Source organism: Pan troglodytes, chromosome 15, assembly GCF_028858775.2.
Source record: "Pan troglodytes isolate AG18354 chromosome 15, NHGRI_mPanTro3-v2.0_pri, whole genome shotgun sequence".
Taxonomy (NCBI): Eukaryota; Metazoa; Chordata; class Mammalia; order Primates; family Hominidae; genus Pan; species Pan troglodytes.
In genome coordinates, this window is record NC_072413.2 from 69,625,815 (window position 1) to 69,652,087 (window position 26,273).

Here is a 26,273-nt window from a genome sequence, read left to right on the forward strand (position 1 = left end):
GGTTTGTTCTACCCCAGTGGCCGCTTTCTGGCCATGATACCAGGCAAGATGAGGTAAAATGCAAAACTTCTGAAGAAGACTGAGAACTTGGTTATTCACATCTCTTTCTTCTGGTACAGGGCTGTGACTTTATCGTCCATCTTTCCAGGAAGTTATGGCTGTTTAAGTCAGATTGCACTGTCTGTTTCTTTCTTTCTATTTTTTTTTTTTTTTTTTGAGATGGAGTCTTGCTCCGTCTCCCAGGCTGGAGTGCAGTGGCGCTATCTCGGCTCACTGCAAGCTCGGCCTCCCGGGTTCACGCCATTCTCCTGCCTCAGCCTCCCGAGTAGCTGGGACTACAGGTGCCCGCCACCACGCCCGGCTAATTTTTTCTATTTTTAGTAGAGACGGGGTTTCACCGTGTTAGCCAGGATGCTCTCAATCTCCTGACCTCGTGAGCCACCCGCCTCGGCCTCCCAAAGTGCTGGGATTACAGGCGTGAGCCTGCAGTGTCTGTTTCTTAACTCTGTGTTAAAGTGCCTGTTGTATGAGAGGAAGAGCAAATTTATGTACTGTTGTTTCCCAGTTGTGGAAGCTCACATCACTTTTAGTAAGTGTTGAAAGACCCCTTTACTTTGTTGAGATTTAAGACCTTCATCTCAAATATAGCCCTTGTCCCATTGGACTGACCACCATCACTTTTGTATGTACAAACATTTATTGAGTGCCCAGCACTTCCCTCAGTGCTTCATATGAACAGCTGATCTGCAGGCATGAATTATGGCACCATTGCTAAATGACCCAGAGGTTATCCAAAGCAAGATGCTAAACTGTGGATAAACCTAGCCTGTTCCCAGGAGGGCTTCTGGTGTCATCATAACTCTATTTTGATCATTACCTTAAAGTATTGTATATGTAGATCCATAAGCCCATGTAGGTATGTTTGTGTGTTTCTCAGACAATAAATACTGTTTTATATAACCTCAAAGCAATCCAAAATCCCCACATCATGGCTTTACAACTCCATGTACATTAGCTCCTTCTCTTAGAATGTTCCTGATTACATTTACTTAACTTCTGCTTGTCAACATCTCATTCTATCCGGGAGCATGGCTGCTAAGGATTCTAGGAGCCTGAGTTCGGAGAATGCTACCTACCTTTGATCTAATTGGAGTAGAAATCAAGATACAGTCACATTGTCACCTTTGAGGATACAGCAAGTGATATTTGACACAGTTTCAAACCAGAGGAAATTTGACATTGTAAGGAATTTCCTAATCCTCTTAAAGGATTATTCCTTTCACAACTGGCAAAACCGGTTTGTTCTGTCAGCAGGTGGAGCTCACTAGGGTATAGAATTCAGTCAAAAGAGGCACATTGTCTTGTCCTTGAATTCTGCTTGTCCACTACTTTGGGGGATGTTTTCTTATCTTCTTTCTGCAGGAAACTTTTTTTTTTTAATAAATGAATCTAAATAAATTAATCCTTTTGAGTGTTGCACAGTGAAATCTTAGGCCTCTATCTATGAAGTTTTAAATAGGCACCCACAAATACAGTGTCGCTGTAATGCTTTCCATTAGTCAGGGTGAGTTTTGTTTTACGCTGTTGCAAGTGAAGGCTGTTCTGGAAGGCATAGCCAGACAGCATGTAACTTAAAGCCCCTTCCTGTCTACAGATTGCTTGATCTTTTTGTTCTCCCTGGAGGGAGAGAGTCAGGTAATGTTCAGCCCTGGAATCTGGCTGTATTAAGGACTTCTTTTGTAATAGACATCGAGACTATCTCTCCCTTTTTATTTGTTGAGACCTAATAGGGTACTTAGCTCAATTCTAAAGCCAAGATGAAACCTTTACCTGTGGGAGCGTTCCCTTCTAAGCATTAGCCACATTCAGCCATTAGAAGCAGGCCAGCTAAGAAAGGGGTTAAATGTCAGTAGTGTGCAGCAAGTTTTACCCTGATTTTTTTTTCTTATGTGTGCTATACAAAAATGAACTAAGTCCCGAATGTGTGCCTGTTCATAATCAAGGTAGCAGTAGGTCAGATTGTATGCTATTTTAAAAATATTCCAGGACAGGCACAGTGGCTCATGCCTGTAATCCCAGCACTTTGGGAGGCCGAGGCAGGTGGATCACCTGAGGTCAGGAGTTCAAGACCAGCCTGACCAACATGGTGAAACCCCATCTCTACTAAAAATACAAAAATTAGCCAGGCCTGGTGGCGCATGCCTGTAATCCCAGCTACTTGGGAGGCTGAGGAGGGAGAATCGCTTGAACTCCAGAGGCGGAGGTTGCAGTGAGCCAAGATTGCGCCATTGCAATCCCGCCTGGTCAACAAGAGCGAAGCGAAACTCCATCTCAAAAAAATATATATATATATCCAGGAACTCTCCTGTCTATGCACAATGCAAAGGCTGTTGAGCTTTCTTATCAGCTAAGCAGGGTGCAGGGGAGGGAGACAAAGCAAGCAAAGGTGTTTTTTTGTTTGTTCATTTGTTTTCTCCCCTGTGACATTTTCCGTTATCACGATTTGAACCATTTGATTTGGAAAGCTGAAAATGGTAGTTCAGGTTCATAGTCCCTTAATATAAAGTGGCAGGGCTGGCTGCGTTTCAGAATTGAGGAATTTTCAGATTTTAGAGGGATAATAAAATGTATGACCCATATAGTAATATTCCCAGTGAGATCTGGGGCAGTACCCCACAATCAATTATGCAGGGGAAACATGAATATTCACACAAAGATGAATAAATTAAAAGTACTAATGTCAGCCCCATATCAAGTTTTGCTGCCAAATATGTTTGCCTAAATTTGCTTTCTACCTTTCAACTTCAGAATTGCAAATAAGAAGTTGTAGACATATGTTGCAGCGGTTGTCCAAAGACAAACCTGGTTGAGTCCTGTGATAGTTAATGGAGCTGAGTCACAGAACTGACTCTTTATGATCTTGTGTCTCTCCCTACTGTACTAGTTCCTCTCTCTTGCATTCTCTGATCTCTTTGCTCATCTGTCAAACAGGGGTAATATTTGCCTTGTGGGCTATTGTGAGAGTAAGAATTTAATGTATGTTAAACACTGCACGTAGTGCCTGGCATATGGTAGGTATTCAATAAATGTTAGCTATTAAAATTTCACCTCTTCTCTTCCCCCTTTTATTAGATAAAACCTTACTGATGTGGTGGTTGTAATGACACTCTGGAAATAGGATTAAGTGATAAGAATTGTCCCAATGTCATTGGAGAATTCAAAGTCCAATTTTTTTTTTTTTTTTTTTTGAGACAGAGTTTTTGCTCTGTTGCCCAGGCTGGAGTATGTGGTACAGTCATGACTCACTGCAGCATCAATCTCCTGGGCTCAAATGATCCTCGAACCTCAACCTCCCGAGTAGCTGGGACTACAAGTGTGCACCACCACACCTGGCTAATTTTTGTACATTTTGTAGAGACAGGGTTTTGCCATGTTGCCCAGGCTTGTCTGGAACTCCTAGGTTCAAGTGATCTGCCCCCCTCAGCCTCCCAAAGTGCTGGGATTACAGGCATTAGCCACTGTGCCCAGCCCTAAGTACACATTTTTATGTTGAAAACTCACTGCTTGTTAAATGATCAGTAACACCTTAAAATTTGTTTGCAGAATGACTGGACTTTTCAATGATGAATAAATGTTTTGATTAATGTTATAAGTAAATCTCTTAATCCTTCATTTTAACTGCATTTGAGGAAGAAATATTTGCCATTAGCTGATTTGCCATTGTGAGGCCTCTTTTAAAGTTTCTCTGCAGACACTCATCCTTTGGAAAACTATTTGAAAGAGAAGTTGCTCTAAGTACAGTATTGATGATAGTAGTGCTGTAACAAAGATATAGGCAAGGTTTATAATTTAATATATTGGGAAAAGGGTATTGGGAGATAAGTCTTTTCTAATTTTACAAAAAAAAAACTGCAAAAATATTAGTGGACCTTTTAGTGCAAAACAGTTTATTTTAAAATATGTTTTATAAAGTAGACCTCTGCTTTTAAATTTGTAAAGACCTCCCTTTTAAAAGGGGGGACACCATAAAAAAAGAATTGCCTTTAGTTACCAGGATTTTTTAATAACCTCATTTTGTACTTTGTAATTGATTAACAGAAATTTCCTATAGTACCAACAGATCTGTTTAATGGTGCATGATCTTTACATACAGGAAATTTTCATTTATTTTTCTAGCCTTTTCTCAATTCATGAAGTTTGTAGATACTTGCTGCACTTAATTTTGGATCAAAGACGGAAAATACAGAAGGATTTCAAGAGAAGAAAGGTGTTAGCTATTTTCTGGGCGTGTGCCCTATAGGACCTTTTAGCATTTGACTGGGACAAAGTGGATCTGCCTATATTTATATGCATCGTATTACCTGCCTTCACAGCTGAACTACCAGCAGAAAGTAGGCATCATGTACTGCAAAGCTGGACAGAGCACTGAAGAAGAGATGTACAACAATGAGTCAGCTGGCCCAGCCTTTGAAGAATTCCTTCAACTATTGGGAGAGCGAGTTCGGCTCAAAGGATTTGAGAAGTATCGAGCACAGCTTGATACCAAAAGTAAGAAATACTTACACCCTCCTACTAGGCTTATTTTCCCCCTGTTGTGCTGTTGTGCATCTGCTAAATTATCCGTAAAGCAACATTGCCATTTATCGCAGAACACTGCTGGTGATGGGGGAGAGAAAGCCAGAGAGGGAGGATGTAGCACCAGAACAGTTGAAGATCATAACCAAAGTAGCTAGAATTAGACTCTAAAAAAAATAGTGTTGTCAGAGGTGTGTGCATGGAGTGGGGCAGTGACACAGATCGTGCAGAATTGCTCCTGGGTGAGCATTGTGTAAATTTCATTACATTTAGCCAAATGTTAGGGTGATTAAAAACTCCGGAAACTTACAACCGTCTGAGTGTAAGCCTGGAATTTTTGACTTCCATTAATTCATTTCATAGTCTTCATGTTTATCTATGTAGTCAGCCTTTGTTTTTGTTTTTTTGTATTCTTTTTATATCTAGGGTTTTTGTTTCTATTATTATTATTCACAGTCTACTTAATCTCTGAGAAAATAGGCTTTTTAGCTTTGGTATTAGTTTAGCTCATAAAATGTGTTGATTAAAAGCATGATAATGAAACAATCTGTTTAACTATGGTGCATGAACCTAAAAGCTTGTCCATGTCCAGTCCCCAAGTTGTCAGTAAAATAGTTAGCATTCTCAAATGCCTATTTTGGTTAGCTGGGACTAATCAAAGAGCGTGTTGACTTTTGCTATGTGTCTGTGTGAAAGCAGTTTTAAATTTTATCTTTAAATTCATCCATAGACACCTGTGACCTGTTTTTCTTTGAGAGGGTCTTGGGATTAGCACATCTGTATTGCAGTCTATAGTAATCTCTCTGATTTTCTGTACAGGAAATTAAATAAGGAGTTGAGTCATGAAAACAGAAAAGCATTCATAAACTCCACTGCAGGGAAGAATTTCCTGTTGCCATGGTTTTGCTGTTGCCAACTTGGAAACGACATGCAAGAGAGACTATTAAAACCCATAAATAGCCTAGCTGCTTAAATATTATTTTAACATTCTGTACTCTGCTTGCAACTGCATAAAGATGTTAAATTTCAGTATGTCCTTAAACTCTTTTTATCCAGCTATTCTGATATTCACCTGGTACAGTTCATTCATGTTGCCCCCATTTGTTGTGCTGTATAAATTATCACTGCCACAAACAGTTATTGAAAGGATCTGGGAAGAGAATGTGTAATAAGCTCAGTGATACTATAAGTGAATGGTCAGATTGGGAGTTGATAAGATTGTGTGTTATCTGTGATGAAGGGTGATGTGAGAAATGTATAGCTAGGTTATCGTTAAGCAACATGACATGTAGTAAGGCAGTGGAATACACAAAATAAGCACTTTGTGCACAGTTTGTCCAATTATCCCAACAACTGCAAAGGCTAGAGGGGGATGAGCCTGGATTACCAAACAGCCTCTTAATGTAGTTTTGGAATTATATAATACCTTCAACAGGGAAAGATTCTTTTTCACTGAACTACTCTCCTTTAAGTAGTTCAACTTTATGAGGCATGTCTGACCTTTCAGGGCATATTTCCTGAGAAGGATTCAAAGAAAAGTGTCCTTTTCTGTCCTTTTAAAATGTCGCATTTCCTAAAATGAACGAAAAGTAGGGAAGTATTCCTACTCTGAAGCCCCAAAGAAGACAGTACGCAAAATCGTCTCTTTTACTCCAAGCTTATTAATAGGGACAAAAACTAGAGTCTATTCACTATGCCATTTAAACTTGCATTAAATAATCATAGACCACCAAAATAGGCAACAGCCAGCCTCTGTACACCTCAGCTGCCTCCTACTGGGCTGGACACTAGTAGAGATAAGACTTCGTTCTATGTGCTGTGATGTAATCTCGCCATACTTAATCTAACTTTATGTTGTGTCAAGAAAGTTTGAATATAATTCTTTTTCCAAAAAAGTGCTTTTCAGAACAAATGTTCAAGGATCATTCCCACTGTAGATGTCACTTGAATCTATGGGTTTGTAGTTTTTATCAAATTAAAGTACTATCTGCTGTTATTTCTTTATTTTTTCTGTCTTAACCTCCCGTCTCTCTGAGACTCCAATTACACATATGTTATATCACTCACTGGTGTACCACAGGTTAATGAGGCCCTGGTTCTTTTTTTTTTTTCCCCCCTAACCTTTTTTTTTCCTTCTGTGCTTCAGTTTGGATAATTTCTATTAATATATCTTAAAGCTCCTTGTGTTTTTCTTTTCTTCCATGGTATCTTAATTCATTGTTAATCCCGTCCAGTGAAATTTCCATTTAAGATATTATATTTCAGGGCCAAAAGTTGCATTTGATAATCTTTTTAAATGTCTTCTATTCTCACCTTTTTAGGTTCACGCTGTCCTTCAGATCCCTAAACACATTTATAATAGTTGTTTCAAAATGTTCATCTGCTAATTTCATCATTTCTCTCATTTTCAGTTTCTTTTTTTAATGGGGTTCCTTTGTATATATTTTACATCCTCACATGTCTGGTTGTTTTTGATAAGATGTTGGATATTGTAAATGTTTCATTGTTCAGTGTCTTAATTTTGTTATCTTCTTTAAGTGTTGAGTTTTGTTTTGGCAGGCAGTGAAGTTGCAGAATAGCTTGATTTTTATGAGTCTTATTTTTAAGCTTTGTTAAAGCATACCTAGAGTAGCTTTTACTCTGGCTAACTTAGCCCTACTACTAAGGCATGACTTTTCTTGCACCTCAGTACTTGAATATTCAATGAAGTGTCTACTGTGGCTGTTCAGAACTCATTAATATCTCCCAACCCAGTGTGAACTGTGGAATTGTTTGGCTTATAATTCGTTGGTAGTTGTTCTTTCCCTAATATTTTGTCTTTGCTTGGCTTTTGGAATTTATGCATATGCATATGCAGCTTACTGTCCAACTCAAGACTCAAAGGGACCCCTATTCAGATTTCTGAACCTTTCATCTGATATTTCTTTCTCTTTGGTATTCTGCCTAGCAAATATCAACCACCTCAGACTTCCTGAACTCGAGTCTGTCTTGGCTTCCCCCTTCAGTACCTTGCTCTGTGTCACTGTCCCACAAGTACCTCAAGGTAGAAAGCCCAGGGGTCATAGGGCTCATCTTCTGTATTCTTTTTTCTCAAGGATCACTATCCAAGGCTGCCTGTTGTCCAATGTCTGCAAACAGTTGTTTCAGCTATTATATCATTTTTTCTAGTTATTCACAATGGCATGGTAAGTGCTGTATCAAGCACTTCATTATGGCTGGAAGCAGAAGTCCCAGATACTTTTGATATGTATGCCGTCTAGTTTAATTCCGACAAACCTGCTAGATACCAATTATCCCCTCTTTACAGAATTGGCTTCTTTAGATTAAGTAACATGCCCATGGTTAGATAGCTAGCAAGCATTAGGAAAGTAGAATAGATCCCAGTAGTGTGGTTAATGAAGTGTTCAGAGAAAGCATAAAAGTAGAATGAAGTATAGCAAAGCCCCAAGACCGGCCTTTAGCCTATGTCTTCCTCCCTCTTAAGCCCTTGAGCTAACAGTATTCAAACCAGCTCATGAGATAGCTCTACTTCATGCATTATCATCATATTCATTTCTTAGTATTTTTGTAAAGGAGGACGAGGCTCAGGGAAGTAATGAACTATTGAACCATTTCTTCTTTTTCCCAGTTATCTGTGCAAAGACCATCTACACATTTCAAAAATAAGGATTTGTAGCAAACAAGCAAGCTACAAATAAATATGTCACAGGCTGGAACAATTCTGCAATGAAGAAATTTTTAGTAGTGGATTTTTCCTTCCTTTTTGTTTTCTTATTTGGATGATATAACCTAGATAATTACCATTCTCTCACACTACAATAAATACAATAAACTTCCCACCAAGCAGTTTGTTATTTGAAAGCTGGAGACCATCCTCATTTTTAGCTGCGTACGTGGATTATTTGGGGAAATTATTTCCTGACTGAGGCTTGTTTGTCACGTCAGTACACAGGAGACTTAGAAGCCCTCTGTAAAAGCTTTCCTTCAAAGCCCTGCCTTCATTAATTTGCTGCAATGTTAGTGACTGTTTGTTTTCTCCTCCATTTTTCAGCAGTGTTATAAATGCAGTTGAGGTTCAAGATCTTAAAAGAGATATAAGACTTTTCATAAAGAAAGATTTGGAGGCAGATCATGTGATTGTCAAGGAGGCAGATCACGTGATTGTCAAGGTGACCTATATAATGCCTGAATTTACTTATTAAGTTTTAAAGCTCTATACAAATATGAAGTAGCATCATTCTTTCATCCTTCTTCTACAAGCACATTGTCCCTTTAGAGTTGCTCAATACGCTCTTCAACCAGATAAAAAAGCATTTTTTTTTTCATTTTCCTGATAGTCATTCTCTTAAAACTTTCATAGTTTCAGGGTTTCATGGTCACTAAAAATATTATAATAAGAGCATTGGATGCTTTATTCCTTAGTAATATAGTAAACAGTCTTCTTTTAAAAAATTACAGATTCGGGAGGACATGTCCAGGTTTGTTAACAGGGGTATATTGCATAATGCTGGGGCTTGAGCTTCTAGTGAATCTATTAGCCAAATAGTGAGCATAGTACCCAGTAGGTGGAGATTTTGAGGTGGAGTAGGGTTCTCCAACCCTTCCTCTCAACCTTCCTCCCCACTTTTGGACTCCCCAATGTCTGTTGTTTTCATCTTTATGTTCATGTGTACCCATTGTTTAGCTCCTGCTTGTAAGTGAAAACATGCAGTATTTGACTTTCTGTTTCTGCATTAATTCACTTAGGATAACGGCCTCCAGCTGCATGTGTGTTGTTGCCAGGGAGATGATGATGTTCTTTTTTATGGCTGCGTACCATTCCATGATGTATATGTACCATGTTTCCTTTATCCAGTCTACCATTGATAGACACTTAGGTCGATTCCATGCCTTTGCTATTGTGAACAGTGCTGCAATAAACAAATTAGTGCAGGTGCCATTTGATAAAATTATTTCTTTTCCTTTGAGTAGATACCCAGTAGGGAGACTGCTGGGTCAAATGGTAGTTCTATTGTTAGTTCTTTGAGAAATCTCCATACTGTTTTCCATAGTGGCTGTATTAATTTACATTCCCATGAACAGTGTATGTATATTTTCTTTTCTCAAAATCCTTGCCAACATCTATTATTTTTTGACTTTTGAATGATAGCCATTCTGTCTGATATCAGATGGTATCTCATTGTGGTTTTAATGTACATTTCTCCAGTGATTAGTGATGTTGAGCATTTTTTCATGTTTGTTGGCTACGTGTATGTCTTCTTTTGAGAAGTGTCTGTTTGTGTTATTTACCCACTTTTTAATGGGGCTGTTTGTTTTTTTCTTGTTGATTTGCTTAAGTTTCTTAGAGATTCTGGATATTAGTCTTTTGTTGGGTGTATGGTTTGCAAATATTTTCTCCCATTCTGTAGGTTGTCTGTTTACTCTGTTAATTATTTCTTTATAGCAAACATTCTTTTTGCATTCTTTCTGGTAAAGTTTAATACCTCTATGAAGTGCATAGTAATTTCAGGATTTTGGAATTCTTTTCTTCTTGGAAAGAAAAGTTTCATTATTTTAGCCCTAGTTTCATCTCTGAAACTTCTGAAACTATTCCCAAACTGTTGAAAATTATCAGCAAAACTCTATGAATCTAAAAGACCTCAGAAAAAGGCTGGTCAGATAGCATACATTGTGTGAAATGAGACGTGGAGGACAGAGAGAAGGGGCTAGAAGTAGAAAAATAAATGATCTTCAGTGTTTTCTTCCCCAGCAGTTTTCCTCTCTGGCAGTAATCCTTTTAGAACTAGCAGGCATATAAAGCACAGTGTAATAAATGAATACCAATGACAGTCTTTTTTTTTTTCTGTTTCATTAATTTTGCTTAAAATTGACTTGAAACACATGTATAAGTACACGTCAGTGGTGACACATTCACTTTAAAGTTTTAAAATGTGCTGATCTGTTCTATACATATTTATAGAAAGGGTTCTTGACAATAGATAAGTTCTTCACGTTCAAGACCTGTCTTAAATAGTTCAGTTGAATCCTTTGTTGTAGTAATACACAGTTTTTTTGTTGTGATGGTCATTAATACTTAGAAGATATTTTTCTTGGATATTTATATGTTGTTACATAGTTTTCCAATTTTTGAAAAGTAGTCTTTGCTTTGTTCTATTTTTGACTATTTTTAAGCCTTCGCATTTTTTGTCAGCTCAAAATTGAGATTCTCCAACAAGCTCAAGCTTGAAACTCAGAGCTCTAGAATATCTTTAGAAAGCTGTCTGCAAGCCACAGTTGTAGTCTATTCTTAGAGCAGTACCTAACGGCAGCGGAGTTACTGCATTAGAGCTACCTGGGAGTGTCTGTGAAGAATAGATTCCCCTGTGAGGCCCTATACCCACTGAGGAGTATTTTGGGGGGTGGGCCCTGGGAATCTGCCTCTTAATTTAGCTCCGCAGCTGATGCTGTGCATACTAAGTTTTCAGAACTACGGTTGCCTTTTGGTATGTGTCAGAGACTTTGTCTGAGAGCATCGTTCTCTAAAATGCCATCAAGTGTTTTGGTCCTCAAAAAATAGGGTCGAGGCCAGGTATGTTGGGTCACACATGTAATCCCAGCACTTTGGGAGGCCAAGGTGGGTGGATCACAAGGTCAGGAGATCGAGACCATCCTGGCCAACATGGTGAAACCCCGTCTCTACTAAAACTACAAAAATTAGCCAGGCATGGTGGCATGCACTTATAGTCCCAGCTATTCAGGAGGCTGAGGCAGGAGAATCGCTTGAACCCAGGAGGCAGAGGTTGCAGTGAGCCGAGATCGCACCATTGTACTCCAGCCTGGGCGACAGAGTGAGACTGTCTCAAAAAAAAAAAAAAAAAAATTGGGTTGATAGAGGGTTGAGTTTACCTACAGTGAATGTACTTCTGTTCCTTTTGCAACCCCTAAGTCCAGATCCTTTGAGTCTAAACAGGTATTCCCTTTGAGTTGGGAAGTTAATAACTTTTTTCTGCAGCTTCCAGGTATTTGTGGGAACACTGATTCTGAAACTTTGTTAAGATAAAGGCAGTAGAGGTGTTTTTTTTTCTTAAGGAAAGTGAGAACACAACATGCTTAAGTCTTAAAAAAATTGTTAGACGTTGCTGTGTCACCTTTGTTCTTCAGTGTTAATGGTCTTGTTAAATTATTGTCTTTTTTTTTTTTTTTTTTTTTTTTGAGAACAAAACAAGTCTCTTGCTTGAATTGGAAGTATTAGAAAAATGTTTCCTAACTTGATGTGTCGACAGCATTCAGGGGTCTGTGAACTTGGATGGGAAATAATATTTTCTTTGTTTTCCCTGACCCCAAGTTGAAATTTAGCATTTCTGTTCATTATGGCCATAGGCAGTAAACCACAGTAATTCATTTACCTGTGATTTCATTGCCAATAGAAAGCACAGATATTTTCGTATTATATTATTTGTTGTTGCAGACATCTCAAGAGTGTTTGTGCTCATCATGTCTTCAGCATTACAGTAGATATTAGACCAACTGCTAAATCTTGTTATATAAATCTTGTGCATTCATATTTAAAATTATTTGATACTGTGCGCTTCGATATAATTTCTTTCGAAATCTTATGTTTTTTATTTTATACTTTTACAAATATTATTCTGAGAAGGGATCTGATCCGTAGGCTTCACTAGACTGCCAAAGAGGATCAAATACCGTAGGCTTCACTAGACTGCCAAAGAGGATCAAATACAAAAAAAAAAAGGAAGAACACCTGTCTTTTCTAGAATCTTTTCATCCTAAATCATTTTCTTTTCTTCTCTTTTCTTTTTTGAGATATTTCTCTTAAATAAATTATTTTTCCTGTTATAGTCATCTCATCATTATATTTTTTTTAACTGTAGCTGACTCCACTGGAACCCATTCTCTGTACACAACATACAAAGATTATGAAATTATGTTCCATGTTTCTACCATGCTGCCATACACACCTAACAACAAACAACAGGTAAGAGATCCTCCTGTTATCTGTGTTTTCACCCTTGTTTCATTTCCTCTAGAAGCCTAAGTGGCAAGTTTGTAAAATCTTAAACCAGAATTTAGTGTTGCACCTGTCACAGCAGCGGGAAGCTTTGTGCTTTGTGGAAGTAAGGAATAGCAAATGAACTGAAAACAAATGAAGAGACACAAATTTTAGGTTAACAGCCAGCTGGATGCCTTTGTGAATTAATCATTTGCTTTTCACCCACGGGGATTGAGGTTTTCATGAAATCTGAGGAACAAGTTGAAATCATTGGTGATTACATGACTCTGCAGGGTTGCAAAGAACATCCATGAGTGGGTGAAGTTTCATCTCAAGAGGTCAGTGCACAGAATAGGAAAGTTCTGAGGTTGCATTATAGATTTCAAAGGAGATATAAAATACTAACTTGGAAAAAAGTCAAATGTCAACAGAATGATATTCTTCCTTACCATGTTCATTGGGAGATAGCAAAGAACATAAATAACAATTGCATATGTGCACATCATACACAGGGCTTCTCTTAAAATGATCTAAAAGCTCAATGCCCAATTACTAAAGTGTAAGTGAGGTAGTAAAATGTGGAAACTAAGAGGTGACAGATTGTTACAGAGCAAACTGGAAACTGGCACTATTGTTTTAGGGAATATGTGGTAGTTGATTTTTTAAAATATTTTAAAATAAATAGTAGCAAATTGAAATTTAAAAGAACCAGAGAGCTAACACACTTCTTTTAAAAGCTATTACAAACTTGAGCAGTCCAATTTTACTTCTGACCTTCAAATGGATATGGATTTTTGTTTTTGTCAATTGTTGTGCTAACAGAGCACAGGCCAGCTGCAGAATGAATCACATCCTCTTTCACAGAAGTTAACCAAACACTGATCTAATCTAACACTTTATCACTTCACATTTGATTAAATCACAAATCTAGGTAACAAAGTTTTGCCTTTCATGATTGCCAGTGTAATAAAAAATAGAGAGCAAAGCAATGAATCAGCTATAAATCTGAAGTAAACCTGTTTTAAGATAAACTCCCTGATCTGTACTTTGTTGATAATTTGTTTTATGCAAATTCCAGATTTTAGCTCTCTTTGAAAGAAAAACAACATGCTAAGAAAGGCATAATAAACTTATTCTGACCAGTCAGTAGATAAAAAATTTAAGAACATTAACAAAATGATCCTTAAAGAGAGCATAAAGGCTTATTCTGCCTGATCACTTAGAAGAGAAAGATGAGATTTGTAAGGGTAAAAAATTTACTAACAAGATTGGATTGATTATTTGTAACTAAATGAGTTAAAGTGGTAGGCAGAGAAAGTGGGCATTTAAATGGCAGCTCTCTCAATTATTTAATTGTGGAGTCCAATCAAGGCAAAAATGTTACAGTCCTAAATCAGAATGAGAAAGAAATTGGTACTGCAACATATGAAAAAATTTTCACTCTCTAGCCAAAAAATTTATTTTCCTCTATGTAGATTACTTTATGCTTGAAAAAAAAAAACCAGGAAAAATGTATCTTTAAAAATTCTTTTGCAAATATTTTTAATAAAATATTTTTCATTATATGTAGTATAAGATGGAAAAATGGATTTGTTTCTATTTGGGTCCTTTATTAAGACATTTATTTTTATATGTCAAGCCATATTTTGAAGAATGAATAATATTACAGAAAATGACATCATTTATGCAGGAATGGCATAACATGTAGATAAATAGTATTTGTTTTTGGTATGTCCAAGATCTTGAGTAGATTAATAATCTTTAATTATTGGTATGTTCTGTAGAGCAATCAATACACACCAGCCTTTATTTTCATAACGTCTGTTTGTATATCATATTTAGAAATGAACTCAGAAATAAATTGCTTCATTAGAAGACAATTTGGGATGCTTTCAAATTCCTGAGGTTAAAAGTGCATTTCCTGAACATTCTAACTCCCAATTTGCAACCCTAATCTAAAAGGCTATTATTTCTCCCAGCTGGCAGCCAATACTAGATCACTGATTTTACTGGTTTGCAATTTGTATGCCTTAATGTCACTAGAGAATATTTTTTTAAATTCAAGTTTTATAAGTACAAGCTTATGTCTAATGGATAGTTTATATAAATGTCACACTTAGTTGTTTTTCTTTTTTAAGAGCCTCCGTACAGTAAGTTTGAGAAACACAAATTTGGTTTGGTTTTCCTTTACACTATTGAATTAACTGCTGAAAGGCACTGACCTAGGATGATTTGGGGTGCCTGAGTTTGAAAGCCACCCATCCAAAACCCAGTGAATGTGAAACAGAGAATGTGAAAGCTAAGCAGCTTTCATTGCAATTAAAGAAGCTGTTTAAACCTGAAATTTACCTGCTTTTAATTGTTGCAACATTCTGGAATATTATTCTTTTCTACATGCCCAGCTTGTGACACAAAACATATATCAGAAAACACCTTAGCCACATTTTCTTTCAATGAGGCCAGTTAAACCAGAACATAAATTACATTGTAATTATTTCAGCCATTCTCATCTCTAAAAATCTTCCCTATGGCACGTGTTTTTCTTATATGAAAATGGAACAACACTGTTGTTATAGAAACTGAGGGTTTGGTGATGTTGGGACCTGGCATAATATGCCAGATATTGGGTAGATCTATTTGAATGGCTGTATCTTTTATGCAAATTTCAGAATATTCATTTCTATGTTCTTCCTTAGAGGGAATAAGGCAGGTGAAAACATTGACAGTACCTGTGTAGATTACCTACCTTCATGTGTACTTATTAGGAATGGATGTTTTAAATACAGCTATATAAGGGAATTGGGGTGGTGGGGGAAGCAAATGATTGTTATTTATGTTGGTTGCTTATTTTTTCTTGTAGCTCCTGAGGAAGCGGCACATTGGAAATGATATCGTAACAATTGTTTTCCAAGAGCCTGGAGCACAGCCATTCAGCCCAAAAAACATCCGATCCCACTTCCAGCACGTTTTCGTCATCGTCAGGGTGCACAATCCGTGCTCTGACAGTGTCTGTTATAGGTGTGTATGGGTGTCACAGCAGGGGCTCTGTGGATGTTGGCTGGTTATCGCATAGAGGCCCCATTCAGCTCTGCATTCTAAAGTGGCAATGGGAAGTCTATTACTATTTCTTTTTGTCTTTAAACCATGCATGCGGATGGCTGAATTCACATGATGATGTAATCTGGTGGCATTGACATTACCCAAGCATGTTGGTTAGACACCTGCCGTTTCCATTTGCACCTCCTTCTTAGGTGATGTCCTTCATCCATACCATCTGGTCACCAACCAACTAATTACTCATATTGCTAATTATATTTTTCTTTTGGCATGGCAAGAGCAGAGAAGAATGATTATAATAAATAGGGAAGAGAAGTTAATTTTTTGAAAAGCATTGTTATTAAAGAAGCCTAAATCCTTGCCTCTGACTTACTTGATTCATGTTAGCACTCTGACTACAAGCTTAGAAGCGCTTCTATACTTTATTTAGCATTATTGAAATTGTTTCAGTGTTACTTGTTGACGTAGTCACATGAGTATCAGAATTCAGGCCTCTATCTGCAGAGACCTTTCTTGTAATAATACTAGAGAGTTAGGAGTTGAAGGGGATAGGGACCTGTGACGCTAGCTCGATATGGGTGTAGTGCCAGAATGTGTAAGGGTAATGTTCTGGCATTTGTAAGATGTTTTTAATGTGCATCAGTTCCTTTCAAAATATGGACATTTGGCATATCTTTCCATCCCTAAAAAATGTTACCTGCATAGAAAGTGACCTGTGCACATTGACAGTTTGTGAGATCCACAATTGTATATTTCTAGGGGTAAGGCAGATTAATTCTAGGAGTAGAGTAAGCGTAGCTTAGGGAAAAAAAACAAGTAGAGGTTATGTTGGTCTCCTGCTGGCTGTCACCATCCTTGCACATATCCTAATAACTGCATTGGTTGAGCTCTTGTTATAAGCCCCAAACTATTCTAGACATCTTACATGTATATCCCATTTAATCTTTAAAACCTATGAGGTAGGTACTGCTTTTATCTCCATTTTCAGATGATGAAATTTCAGCCAGGTCACTTGGCTCGGGTTAGCTGGCTAGTGTTGAGCAGAATTAGACAGGAATGCAGTCAGTTTGATTCTAGAGCCCAGTCTCTTAACCACACTGCTATGCCGCCTCTCTTAACATGCTGGGAAAGCTGGGTTTTTCACTCCGAGCTCCCAACACAGAGGCTGTTCCAGAACTTTTCAGGTGCTGAGCCTAGGTGAACACCCAAGACCAGGGAGGTCTGTAGTTTCCTAGGGTTGGGGCAGAACCCCCAACAATGAAAACCTAGATCTGAAACCTCTTATCAAGGAAATGGTGTCTGAGAGCTGCTCTGGTTAGTTGTAGAATGAAAGCACTGAACAATTGACTATAATTGGGATGGATAACGATTTGCATTTAGAAAATACTCTGAGCAGTTAAAACATGCTATGTACTAGATTCATGCAAAGGATTTCATACCACTTGACAGGTAGAAAGTTAAGCCCATTTTGAATGGGCACTCCAAAGTTTGGGGAGTGGAAAGCTATGCAGTTTCTTTTAAAGAGAGTTTCTTCTTTTCAAGCCTTTGTCTGAATCAGTACCGTCCAATGGGACTATAATGCAAGCTACATATTAATGTTACATTTTTTAATAGCCAGATTTTTTAAAAAAGTGCCAAGATATAGATGAAATTAATGTTGACACTGTTTTTGACCAATTTATACATTTTATTTACTCAATATATCTAAATATTATTTCAACATGAATTAACATGTGATTTCAGCATTTAACAATTATTGTGACATCTTACATGGTTTTTTGGACTAAGTCTTTGTAACCTGAAGTACATTTTAGACTTACCGCATATCTCAATTAGAATGCTAAATTTTCATTGGTGATACTTGATGTATATTTAGATTTCATAAAATTTACAATGAAAAGGTAGATTTAATATACCCAGATTCTTCCAAATGGACTTTTAAAAATCTTTAAAATAACAGAATTAAGTATCCATTTTTAAATCATATATTAATTAAAATTTAATATAATTTGATATTCCTTGGTCACACTAGACACATTTCAAGTGCTCAATAGCCACAGCTGGCTGTGGCCACTGTAATGAACCGCACAAGTCTAAACAGACTGCTCAGGGAGGTATGTTCGCCTTCTTCAGTGCTTTGTTTTTTTATTTTTATCATCCCTCCCCTGAAAATTAGGATTTTTGCTTTCTCTCTCTTATTTTTAATCTGTTGCCTGGAGAGCCCACCGTTTGAACCCCATCATTTAACGCTAGGAGTCTTTGCGGGAAGTGGGATACTGAACACCCCTGCTCAAGACATGTGGGCAGGTCTGGAATTTCCTAGTTATCAGGCTTGTTTGAAGGCCCAACACACAGCTTTTAAGCTGTGAATTTTGGCCTGTTTATAAATCCAAGAAAACATTAGTTTGTAACATCACTGAAAGAAATCACAAGAGATTATAGAGTAGTGACCTATGCCTATTGCAAACTTTAAAGATCAATAGTTTTTTGCCATCCTTCTCAAAAGAGGCAGGCACACCTCCTCAGGTATGTGGTGATGTCAGGAAGTGTTTGAAGACACAGAATAAACAGGACACCTTTCTTCAAGCCTTTAATGTTGGGGGGAGGCAGGGTAAGGACGAGCTTATTTTCTCATGAAAATAAATGTATTATGAGGTAGAATGGAAAATATCAGTTTTCAGATAAAACATGGGTCTTCAAAGAATTTCTACACCTGTGAATTTTTCTCAAGCCCCAGCCACTCCCCGAACTACTAGGGATATGAATTTATAGGCCTGTTTTATTAGGGGTGGTTTGGTGGAAAAACTTAGACATGGGTTGATTTATACTCATTTTATTTAAATCTAATTTAATTTTATCCCTAAGTGATATAGCTAGAGTAACTCAAATGCTTTTTCTAAGTTTTTTTAATTTTTTAATTTTTGTGGGTACATAGTAGGTGTATATATTTTTGGGTTACATGAGATATTTTTATATAGGCATGCAGTGCATAATAATCACACCAGGGTAAATGGGGTATCCATCACCCCAAGCATTTATCCTTTGTGTTACAGACAATCTAGTTATACTCTTTTAGTTATTTTTAAATGTGCAATTAAATTATTTTTAGCTATAGTCACCCTGTTGTGCTAGCAAATAACTAGGTCATATTCATTCTTTCTATTTTTTGTACCCCAAGTGCTTTTTAGCATTTAAAACCTCTTGGTCCCAACTTTCTCCACCATGAACACACATATTTATTTACTTACACCTACCTGGTATCTGAACTGTGGAAAGGGGAAAAGTTTCCTTGAAAGAGTGTCCTGCAGTAATAGTGTGGAGAGGTGTGGGGTCATTACAGGCTGAAGTTATATGGATATTTATGAGAAGATGGGATTTGATGTGTGTGTTAAAGCATAGCTGGATGGAATTCAATGGGAAAAAGAGAAACCATTCTAGGAGTGGTCAGTGGAAAGGACAGAAGCCTAGAAATGGGAAGGAGGATGGAAAGTACAATAAAAAGGCCTACTAATGCAGAAAAGATGACCAGGCAGTAGAGGCCTCCAGAATGCTAGGCCATCAATTCAACACTACATAAGTAGAATTCTAGGAAAAATTATCCAGTGTTACCATGCTAGGTAATTTGTACACAGAAAGATAAATTTGGAGACTGTCATTATCCATTTATTTTTCATTAGTTCTTTATCCAGCCCTTAGCATATATGTGCTAGACACTACTCTGGACCCTGGGATATAACATGAGAACAAAGAGAGAAAAATCCCTATAGTGGATCTAGACATGAGATCTGAAAATAATGTGGTATTATACCTCCCTGGGGACTAGAAAGCTTATATAGGAATAACTGACTAATTCAGACTAATTCCAGAGGCCAGTTAATGTGAGTCATCATGTAGCCAAGAACTCAGAAATCAGTCACTAAGTCTGCATACTAAAGCTTATCCCATAACTGATGAGAGCCCTCCAGTCTCTATTGTTTTATTTGTATCGTTGCAGTGACCTTAATTATCTGATCCCAGTTGATAGAGAAGATTAGAAGCAAAAAAAGAAGAAGGAGCTGTTAATAGCGAGTATATACTGGAAACAAATACTTGTTTATTGATAGAAGAGATGCTGAAAAACTATTCACATCAAAGATATGAATTCAATAAGCATAGCAGTCTGGGGCCATTTGATTTTGGGGCAAACAACCAAATACAGTAGTTCCTCCTTATCTGTTGGGGATATATTCCAAGACCCCCAGAGGATGCCCGAAACCATGGATAGTGCCTACCCCTATATATACTATGTTTGTTCCTATATGATAACGTTTAATTTCTAAATTAGGCACATTAATATATTAACAGTAATTAATAAAATATAACAGTTATAACAATATACTTTAATAATAGTTATATGAATGTGGTGTCTGTCTCAAAATACCTCACTGTACTATACCACAGCTAACTGAAACCACAGAAAGTTAAAACCATAGATAAGGGGGAACTATTGTGTGCTTCAGTCACTCCTGAGGGCTTCACTGTGGAAACACAGTATAAGAGAATACCATTTTTCAACAACTACAGAATTAATGGATTTAAGCGTTGATCATCAAAGGATGCAAATACTATAAAAAGAGACAAATATGTGCCTCATAATGGAAGAATACAACCTCACCTATGAATTATTTTTGCTACCCCCTAAAAAAAATTAAATCTGAATCTGATCAAGCTTCCAGAAAAGCCAATTTATAGGAAATACAAAAGACAGAGGAACATGTTTGTAGTTGACAAAATTCAGACCCAGAATAACTCTGCAGACACAAAGCCCCATTTCTTCAACAAGTAAGTTGCAAGAAATGGTGAGGAAGTGGAGGGGAATCTACAGAATAAAACATTTTTTAAAGCTAAATTAATTGCAATGTGTGGATCCTATTTGGATCCCAATTTAGACAAAAAGACTATAAAGAAAATCCTAGGACATCCTAAACAATTGTAAATTGGAACATTGACACACTATTTGATGAAATAAAAGAGTTGTTATTCATTTTAAAACTAAAATAGTAATAAGTAGTCATAACAAGGACCCTGATTGTTCAAAACAAATATTAAACTGTGGTCAGTAGGTATGTTTAGGAAGGTAGAAATATGTGTTACTCCTCTCAGAGAGGTTTCCATACCCGGTAATTAAAATGTAATAACTGTTGAAAGGAATCCGTATGATATAGTACAAAAAGCACTTGGAATTAGACCAAATTGTTAAACAGTGCAGTGGGAAGTTGCTTGACATCCACTTAAAATCCTATTAAGTAAAATATCTAGCATAGGCAGGGAGGAAGCGTGATGCATGTCCATTAAATGTCTGTGTTCATCCTCTTTCCTCTCTGTAAAAAAAAAAAAAAAAAAAAAAAAAGATTTTGCAAGCTTCAGCTGAGAAGAAGAAAAATCCAAGTAGGTCAAGTGATAGAAATTTCTTTCAGAAGGTCTATTTCAAGCCTCAATTAATCAGCATCCCTATTGTCCACTGCAGCTGACCTTTCTAAGACAAGAATCTGATTATGTCATTTATTGTGCTTAAAAGCATTTAGAGGAAAGTTCAGACTTGCAAGCATAGCTTACTGCATGGGGGCTTCAGGTTTGGCCTCCTGTCTCTCAGTCTCATCTACCAGTCTGCACCCCATGCCTACCTCACTCCTTTGGAGCTACTCACCACTCCCCAGAACAGCATGCTCTGCCCCTCCGCTCTGCACATGCTGCTCCTCTCACACATTCCCCTTTCCCTCCATCTGATGAATTCCTGCTTTTCTTTTTTCTGAGAAGGCTCCCTGGACCTCCCAGGACTAAAGTGCCTTTCCTAAGTGCTACCAGTAGCACCCTGTACTTCGCAAGTAGGAGACTCAAATCACTGGCTGTGGCTCCCACCAGATTTTGAGTTTCTGGAGGGCTGAGCCCGGGACATCTTCAGCCTTGATCCTCAGCAAAGGCAAAGTGCCTAGCACATAGTAGGTACTCAGTGACTGGTGGATCAATACTATTAGAAATCGAGAGAATGATTGGCACGTGTTTGATCTTTCCTGTCCTTTGCCCAGATCTGCTTTCTTGGAAGCTGCCCTGGCCAGTAATCTGATTCAGGCTCCAAGAAGAGGAAACTTCCTTCTCCCGTTTGATGTTTTCTGTATCACCTTCCTTTTAAATTTTGGGCTGGGGATTGTTGATTATTGCTGTTATTCCATTGTGCTTCCAAAGTTCAAATGTCTTATATTTCTCAATTTTTATCCACTAAACTGTTCAGAAGTCTTTGAAACAGGCCGGGCGTGTTGGCTCATGCCTGTAATCCCAGCACTTTGGGAGGCTGAGGCAGGCGGATCATGAGGTCAGGAGATCGAGACCATCCTGGCTAACACAGTGAAACCCTGTCTCTACTAAAAATACAAAAAATTAGCCAGGCGAGATGGTGGGCCCCTGTAGTTCCAGCTGCTGGGGAGGCTGAGGCAGGAGAATTGCTTGAACCCAGGAGGCAGAGGTTGCAGTGAGCCGAGATCGCGCCACTGCACTCCAGCCTGGGCAACAGAGTGAGACTCCATCTCAAAAAAAAAAAGTCTTTGGAAAATTTTCATGTGTCAGCTTGAAGTTGGCTTTGGGTATCAACACTTGTTATTTCATTCAAGCTCTTTGATGCCAACCAATGTTACATGGCCCATATCGAGTAGAAATAGCCTCATCATCTCTTAGGCCATGTGACCCATGTGAATGGTCCCTTTTAGCAGGCACCTCAGGAGTAGGAGGTTTGAAAGCACTTCCTCAGAGGGAGTAAGTGTGGGCTTGTCGTGGAGCACTCTCTTGGCTGTCCAGAAGCTTACATTCCAATCCTGGCTCTCTCTAACAAATCTGGGTAAATCCTTTTACTTCTCTGTATCTGTTCCTGGAGAAGTGAAGAATTTGTACCAGCTGCTCAACCGGAGGTTCATGAAGATGTCAAACCACAGAATACAAACAAGACACCTTCCTGGTCGCTCAGTGTACCCAAAGATTTTGGAGTGAGAAGATTTTTATATGAAAATGAACACAAATATTTTTCAGTAGTATGTAAAATCGAGGTGAATTTTCAAATGAAACCCAAAGATTTTACTGAAAGAATTTGAGGAACATTGAGTTCTGTTAAGTTCCCTTCCTGTGATAACTTTCCATCACTGTTTTAGCCTCTAGCTCTGTCTGTCTGTCATCTAGATAACCCTGCTGAGTAGAACATTCCAGTCCTCAACAATGCTGGGTAAATAAAGCATGGCTATGATTTTAAAGCATGTATTATTTCCAAGAAGACACAGAATTGCCAACTAGGCTAATATACATACAGCCAAGCAGAGGCCCTTTGGAATCTGCTTTTAAAAATACCAAGAACCGTTTATAATTAATATATCTTAGGTAACTACATGCAGCAAACTGAGATTCTAGAAAGGCTTTTTTCTAAATATTCTGTTTAGCTTAAACCAGGCCTTATTATCAAGAGTTCAGAATTTGTGGCATCTAAATTAATGAGCTTTTAACCTTGTAGAAACCTTGCCAGTTTGATTTATCCAAAACAAAATCATTTATTTGAAAAGAGCATTCCAGGGTATCATCTTCCTCATCTTCTGTAAGGATTCTATTTCTGACTATGCGAAGCTGATTTCAGTGCCTGTATCATTTACCTCCCTACCACAGTGAATCATTGAAAATTATATGGTAAGGATTCAGTTCTTTTCCTCACAGTTCATTATAGCTGTTTCTAATTATTGGTAGGTTTTCAGTGTATGTTTGTCTAAAGTTCTATCAATTAATAAATGGATCTGCAGAAAGCCATTTAGTTTAAGGGGCAAGTAGATGGAGGGTGCTTAAAATCACACCCCCTGCTAAGCATTTTGCTCTCCTTATTTAAAATAAAATCACAGATATTTTCTGAGAAAGAATAACAATTTGAGTGAAATAGCAGATGAGAAGTTGCCAATTTTAAAGTGAAAGATATTAAATATTTCTGGATTCTTACAGGATTCCACTTAGAAAAATCTAGCAAACCTGGATTTCAGCATCTTTTGCTTGACTTTAAGAGAAAAATAACACGATCAAATTAAAATTATACAGCTGTCAGCGTTCAAGTCAGGCAGTTCACAATAGACAAGAAAAATTGCCTTCCTAATACATATTGGTATAATTAACATATGGAAGTCTCTGAATTCTCTCCTCCAGTTAGAAAATGGAGTGTTGGTTGCCACTGTTCTTTGTCATGAAGTGAACTAGGTAGTCTTTTAAAAATACACTTGTAAAACCAACAGATAGGCCATCCCATGGCATCTTCTGAGCATGTAGCTTTTCCATTCCACCAGAAATATAATTTGCCTCCTGAGGTTGCTGATTTTTATTTTTCTTATTTTCACAAGAAATAACTATTTCTTGAAAAACAAAGCTGAATATCTTAAAGCAAACCCTTCCTAAAGAAAAAGTGAAACAGAGCTCTTCAATTTTATTTGAAAGATGCATACTCTCTGATGATGCCATTTCTATTCCAAGAGTTCAGAAGAAACCAATTTTTTTATTGTTTCCCTAATACTAAGTATAATTGCATAATTTGTTCACTTTTAATTTGGAAAGAGCGATCTTCGATGTGTTAGAATCATTTCCAGTCATGTCAAACTTTACTAAAATCTTGGGAAATGATATAAAACACTCAACCTCTCTATTTCTATATCAACAACTTCCTTTGTTGTTTTAGGAGACACTTACTTTTTTTCCTTTTGAGGTTAAAAATAATAAGTTATTACAAATGTTCATATGATCCTTTTCTTAGGCCCAATTTTAGGAATATATATTCAGAAGAAATGACTGGAACAGGCTTTCTTATATCAATCTTGCTTAAAGGAATGGGAGAAGGAAAATATTTTTCTTAGAAATAGATTATCAGAATAAAATACCAAAAGGACCAAGGAATAGCTCAGTTTAAAAATATGATTTTAAAGCGTTGTTGCTATTACATAAAGATTCTCATACTATTACTCAGATTCCAATTTTCATTTTAAAATTATGCTTTTAATCTGGTTGCATAATGCCTCACACTTAGGCCAACAAATACTAGTTAAGTTTTATTGAAATTTAATTCATTTCTTTTATGGCATGCATCTTCTGATATTTTCAATGTAAGCTGTCTGCTTATAGCCATCATATCTAAAATGGAGAACACATTTGTGTTCTCACAGAATGTATGCTTGTTCTGAAAGATGATGTGGTTACAGTAACCTCCCTTGAAAACAGTTAGTAGGTATTTAAAATGTCTTACACAGAATATTACAGTAAACCTATTTTTTTCATGGAGTTTTGGTCAGTTTCCTGTCTGGTAAAAAAAAGTTAATAGTGTTAGTTTTGGGGATTTTGGGAGGTTTGTTTTTGGCCTAGAAAAAAATTTATGTTGTGTAAATCCTAAATGTGGTAGAATGAAAAAATATACTCGTATTAAGCAGAAATGTGTGTTGTTTGTCATGGAAAAATAAGCAGCTATTTTGTATCTGAGGTACATCTTTGTCTTTGAGAAAGTATATTTTATTCTGATGTTGTGAGACTGAGAAATACTGACGTGGCTCTCTTTGATCTTTGTCTCTCAGTGTGGCTGTTACCAGGTCCAGAGATGTGCCTTCCTTTGGGCCTCCCATTCCTAAAGGGGTCACTTTCCCTAAGTCAAATGTGTTCAGGGACTTCCTTTTGGCGAAAGTGATTAATGCAGAAAATGCTGCTCATAAATCGGAGAAGTTCCGGGCCATGGCAACTCGGACCCGCCAGGAATACCTGAAAGATCTGGCAGAAAAGAATGTCACCAACACCCCTATCGACCCTTCTGGCAAGTTTCCATTCATCTCTCTGGCTTCCAAGAAGAAGGAAAAGTCTAAGCCATATCCAGGAGCCGAGCTCAGCAGCATGGGGGCCATTGTATGGGCAGTCCGGGCTGAAGACTACAACAAGGCCATGGAACTAGACTGCCTTTTAGGGATCTCCAATGAGTTCATTGTGCTCATTGAACAGGAAACAAAGAGCGTGGTCTTCAATTGTTCCTGTAGAGATGTGATAGGGTGGACTTCAACTGACACCAGCCTCAAAATCTTCTATGAACGAGGAGAATGTGTTTCAGTGGGGAGTTTTATTAACATTGAGGAGATCAAAGAGATTGTCAAAAGGTTGCAGGTGAGTCTCTCCTTCCTCTTCCTTACATGCAGTTTCTCTTTCATAAAGTTTTCAATACAGACTAGAGCCAAGTTACTGAACCTTGTGCTCTGTTATTAGCTCCTCTGAAAACTCCCTTGATGTGTGAAGCAAACAGAGTTTATCTCATGCTTGTGTTTTCCATGGATGTTTCGGAAAAGTAGAACAAATTGGGGAAGACACATTTACTCTGTGTGTGTGTGTGTGTGTGTGTGTGTGTGTGTGTGTGTGTTCATGTTCAAAACCCATTTGCATGTGACCTGTTCCCTGGTGCTGCAGTCCAGTCATCTGGTGGTGGTGTTGAAAAGAATTGCTTGAGTATCTGCTGCCTTGAATTTTACAAAGGCTAAATGAGTAGCAGTATATGGTTTCTATTTACTGCCAGCTCCCTGTAGGTCTCTGGTAGAGGTTTCCTTGTAACTTCAGGGAAGCCGTTGAGCTTTTTGGATGCAAC

The 26,273-nt window shown here is 37.6% G+C and overlaps 1 protein-coding gene across 50 annotated transcripts in view; it reads left to right on the top strand.

The window, feature by feature from the left end:
- The window catches only part of SIPA1L1 (signal induced proliferation associated 1 like 1), a 417,177-nt gene that overhangs the window by 322,058 nt on the left and 68,846 nt on the right, over nucleotides 1-26,273 (top strand). For all 50 annotated transcript variants that reach the window (XM_063792953.1, XM_063792964.1, XM_063792968.1 and 47 more), the window contains 4 exons: nucleotides 4,374-4,548; nucleotides 12,447-12,550; nucleotides 15,426-15,583; nucleotides 25,228-25,801. In XM_063792953.1, the coding sequence (XP_063649023.1) occupies nucleotides 4,374-4,548; nucleotides 12,447-12,550; nucleotides 15,426-15,583; nucleotides 25,228-25,801 (1,011 nt within the window). The remainder of the gene's footprint in view (nucleotides 1-4,373; nucleotides 4,549-12,446; nucleotides 12,551-15,425; nucleotides 15,584-25,227; nucleotides 25,802-26,273) is intronic.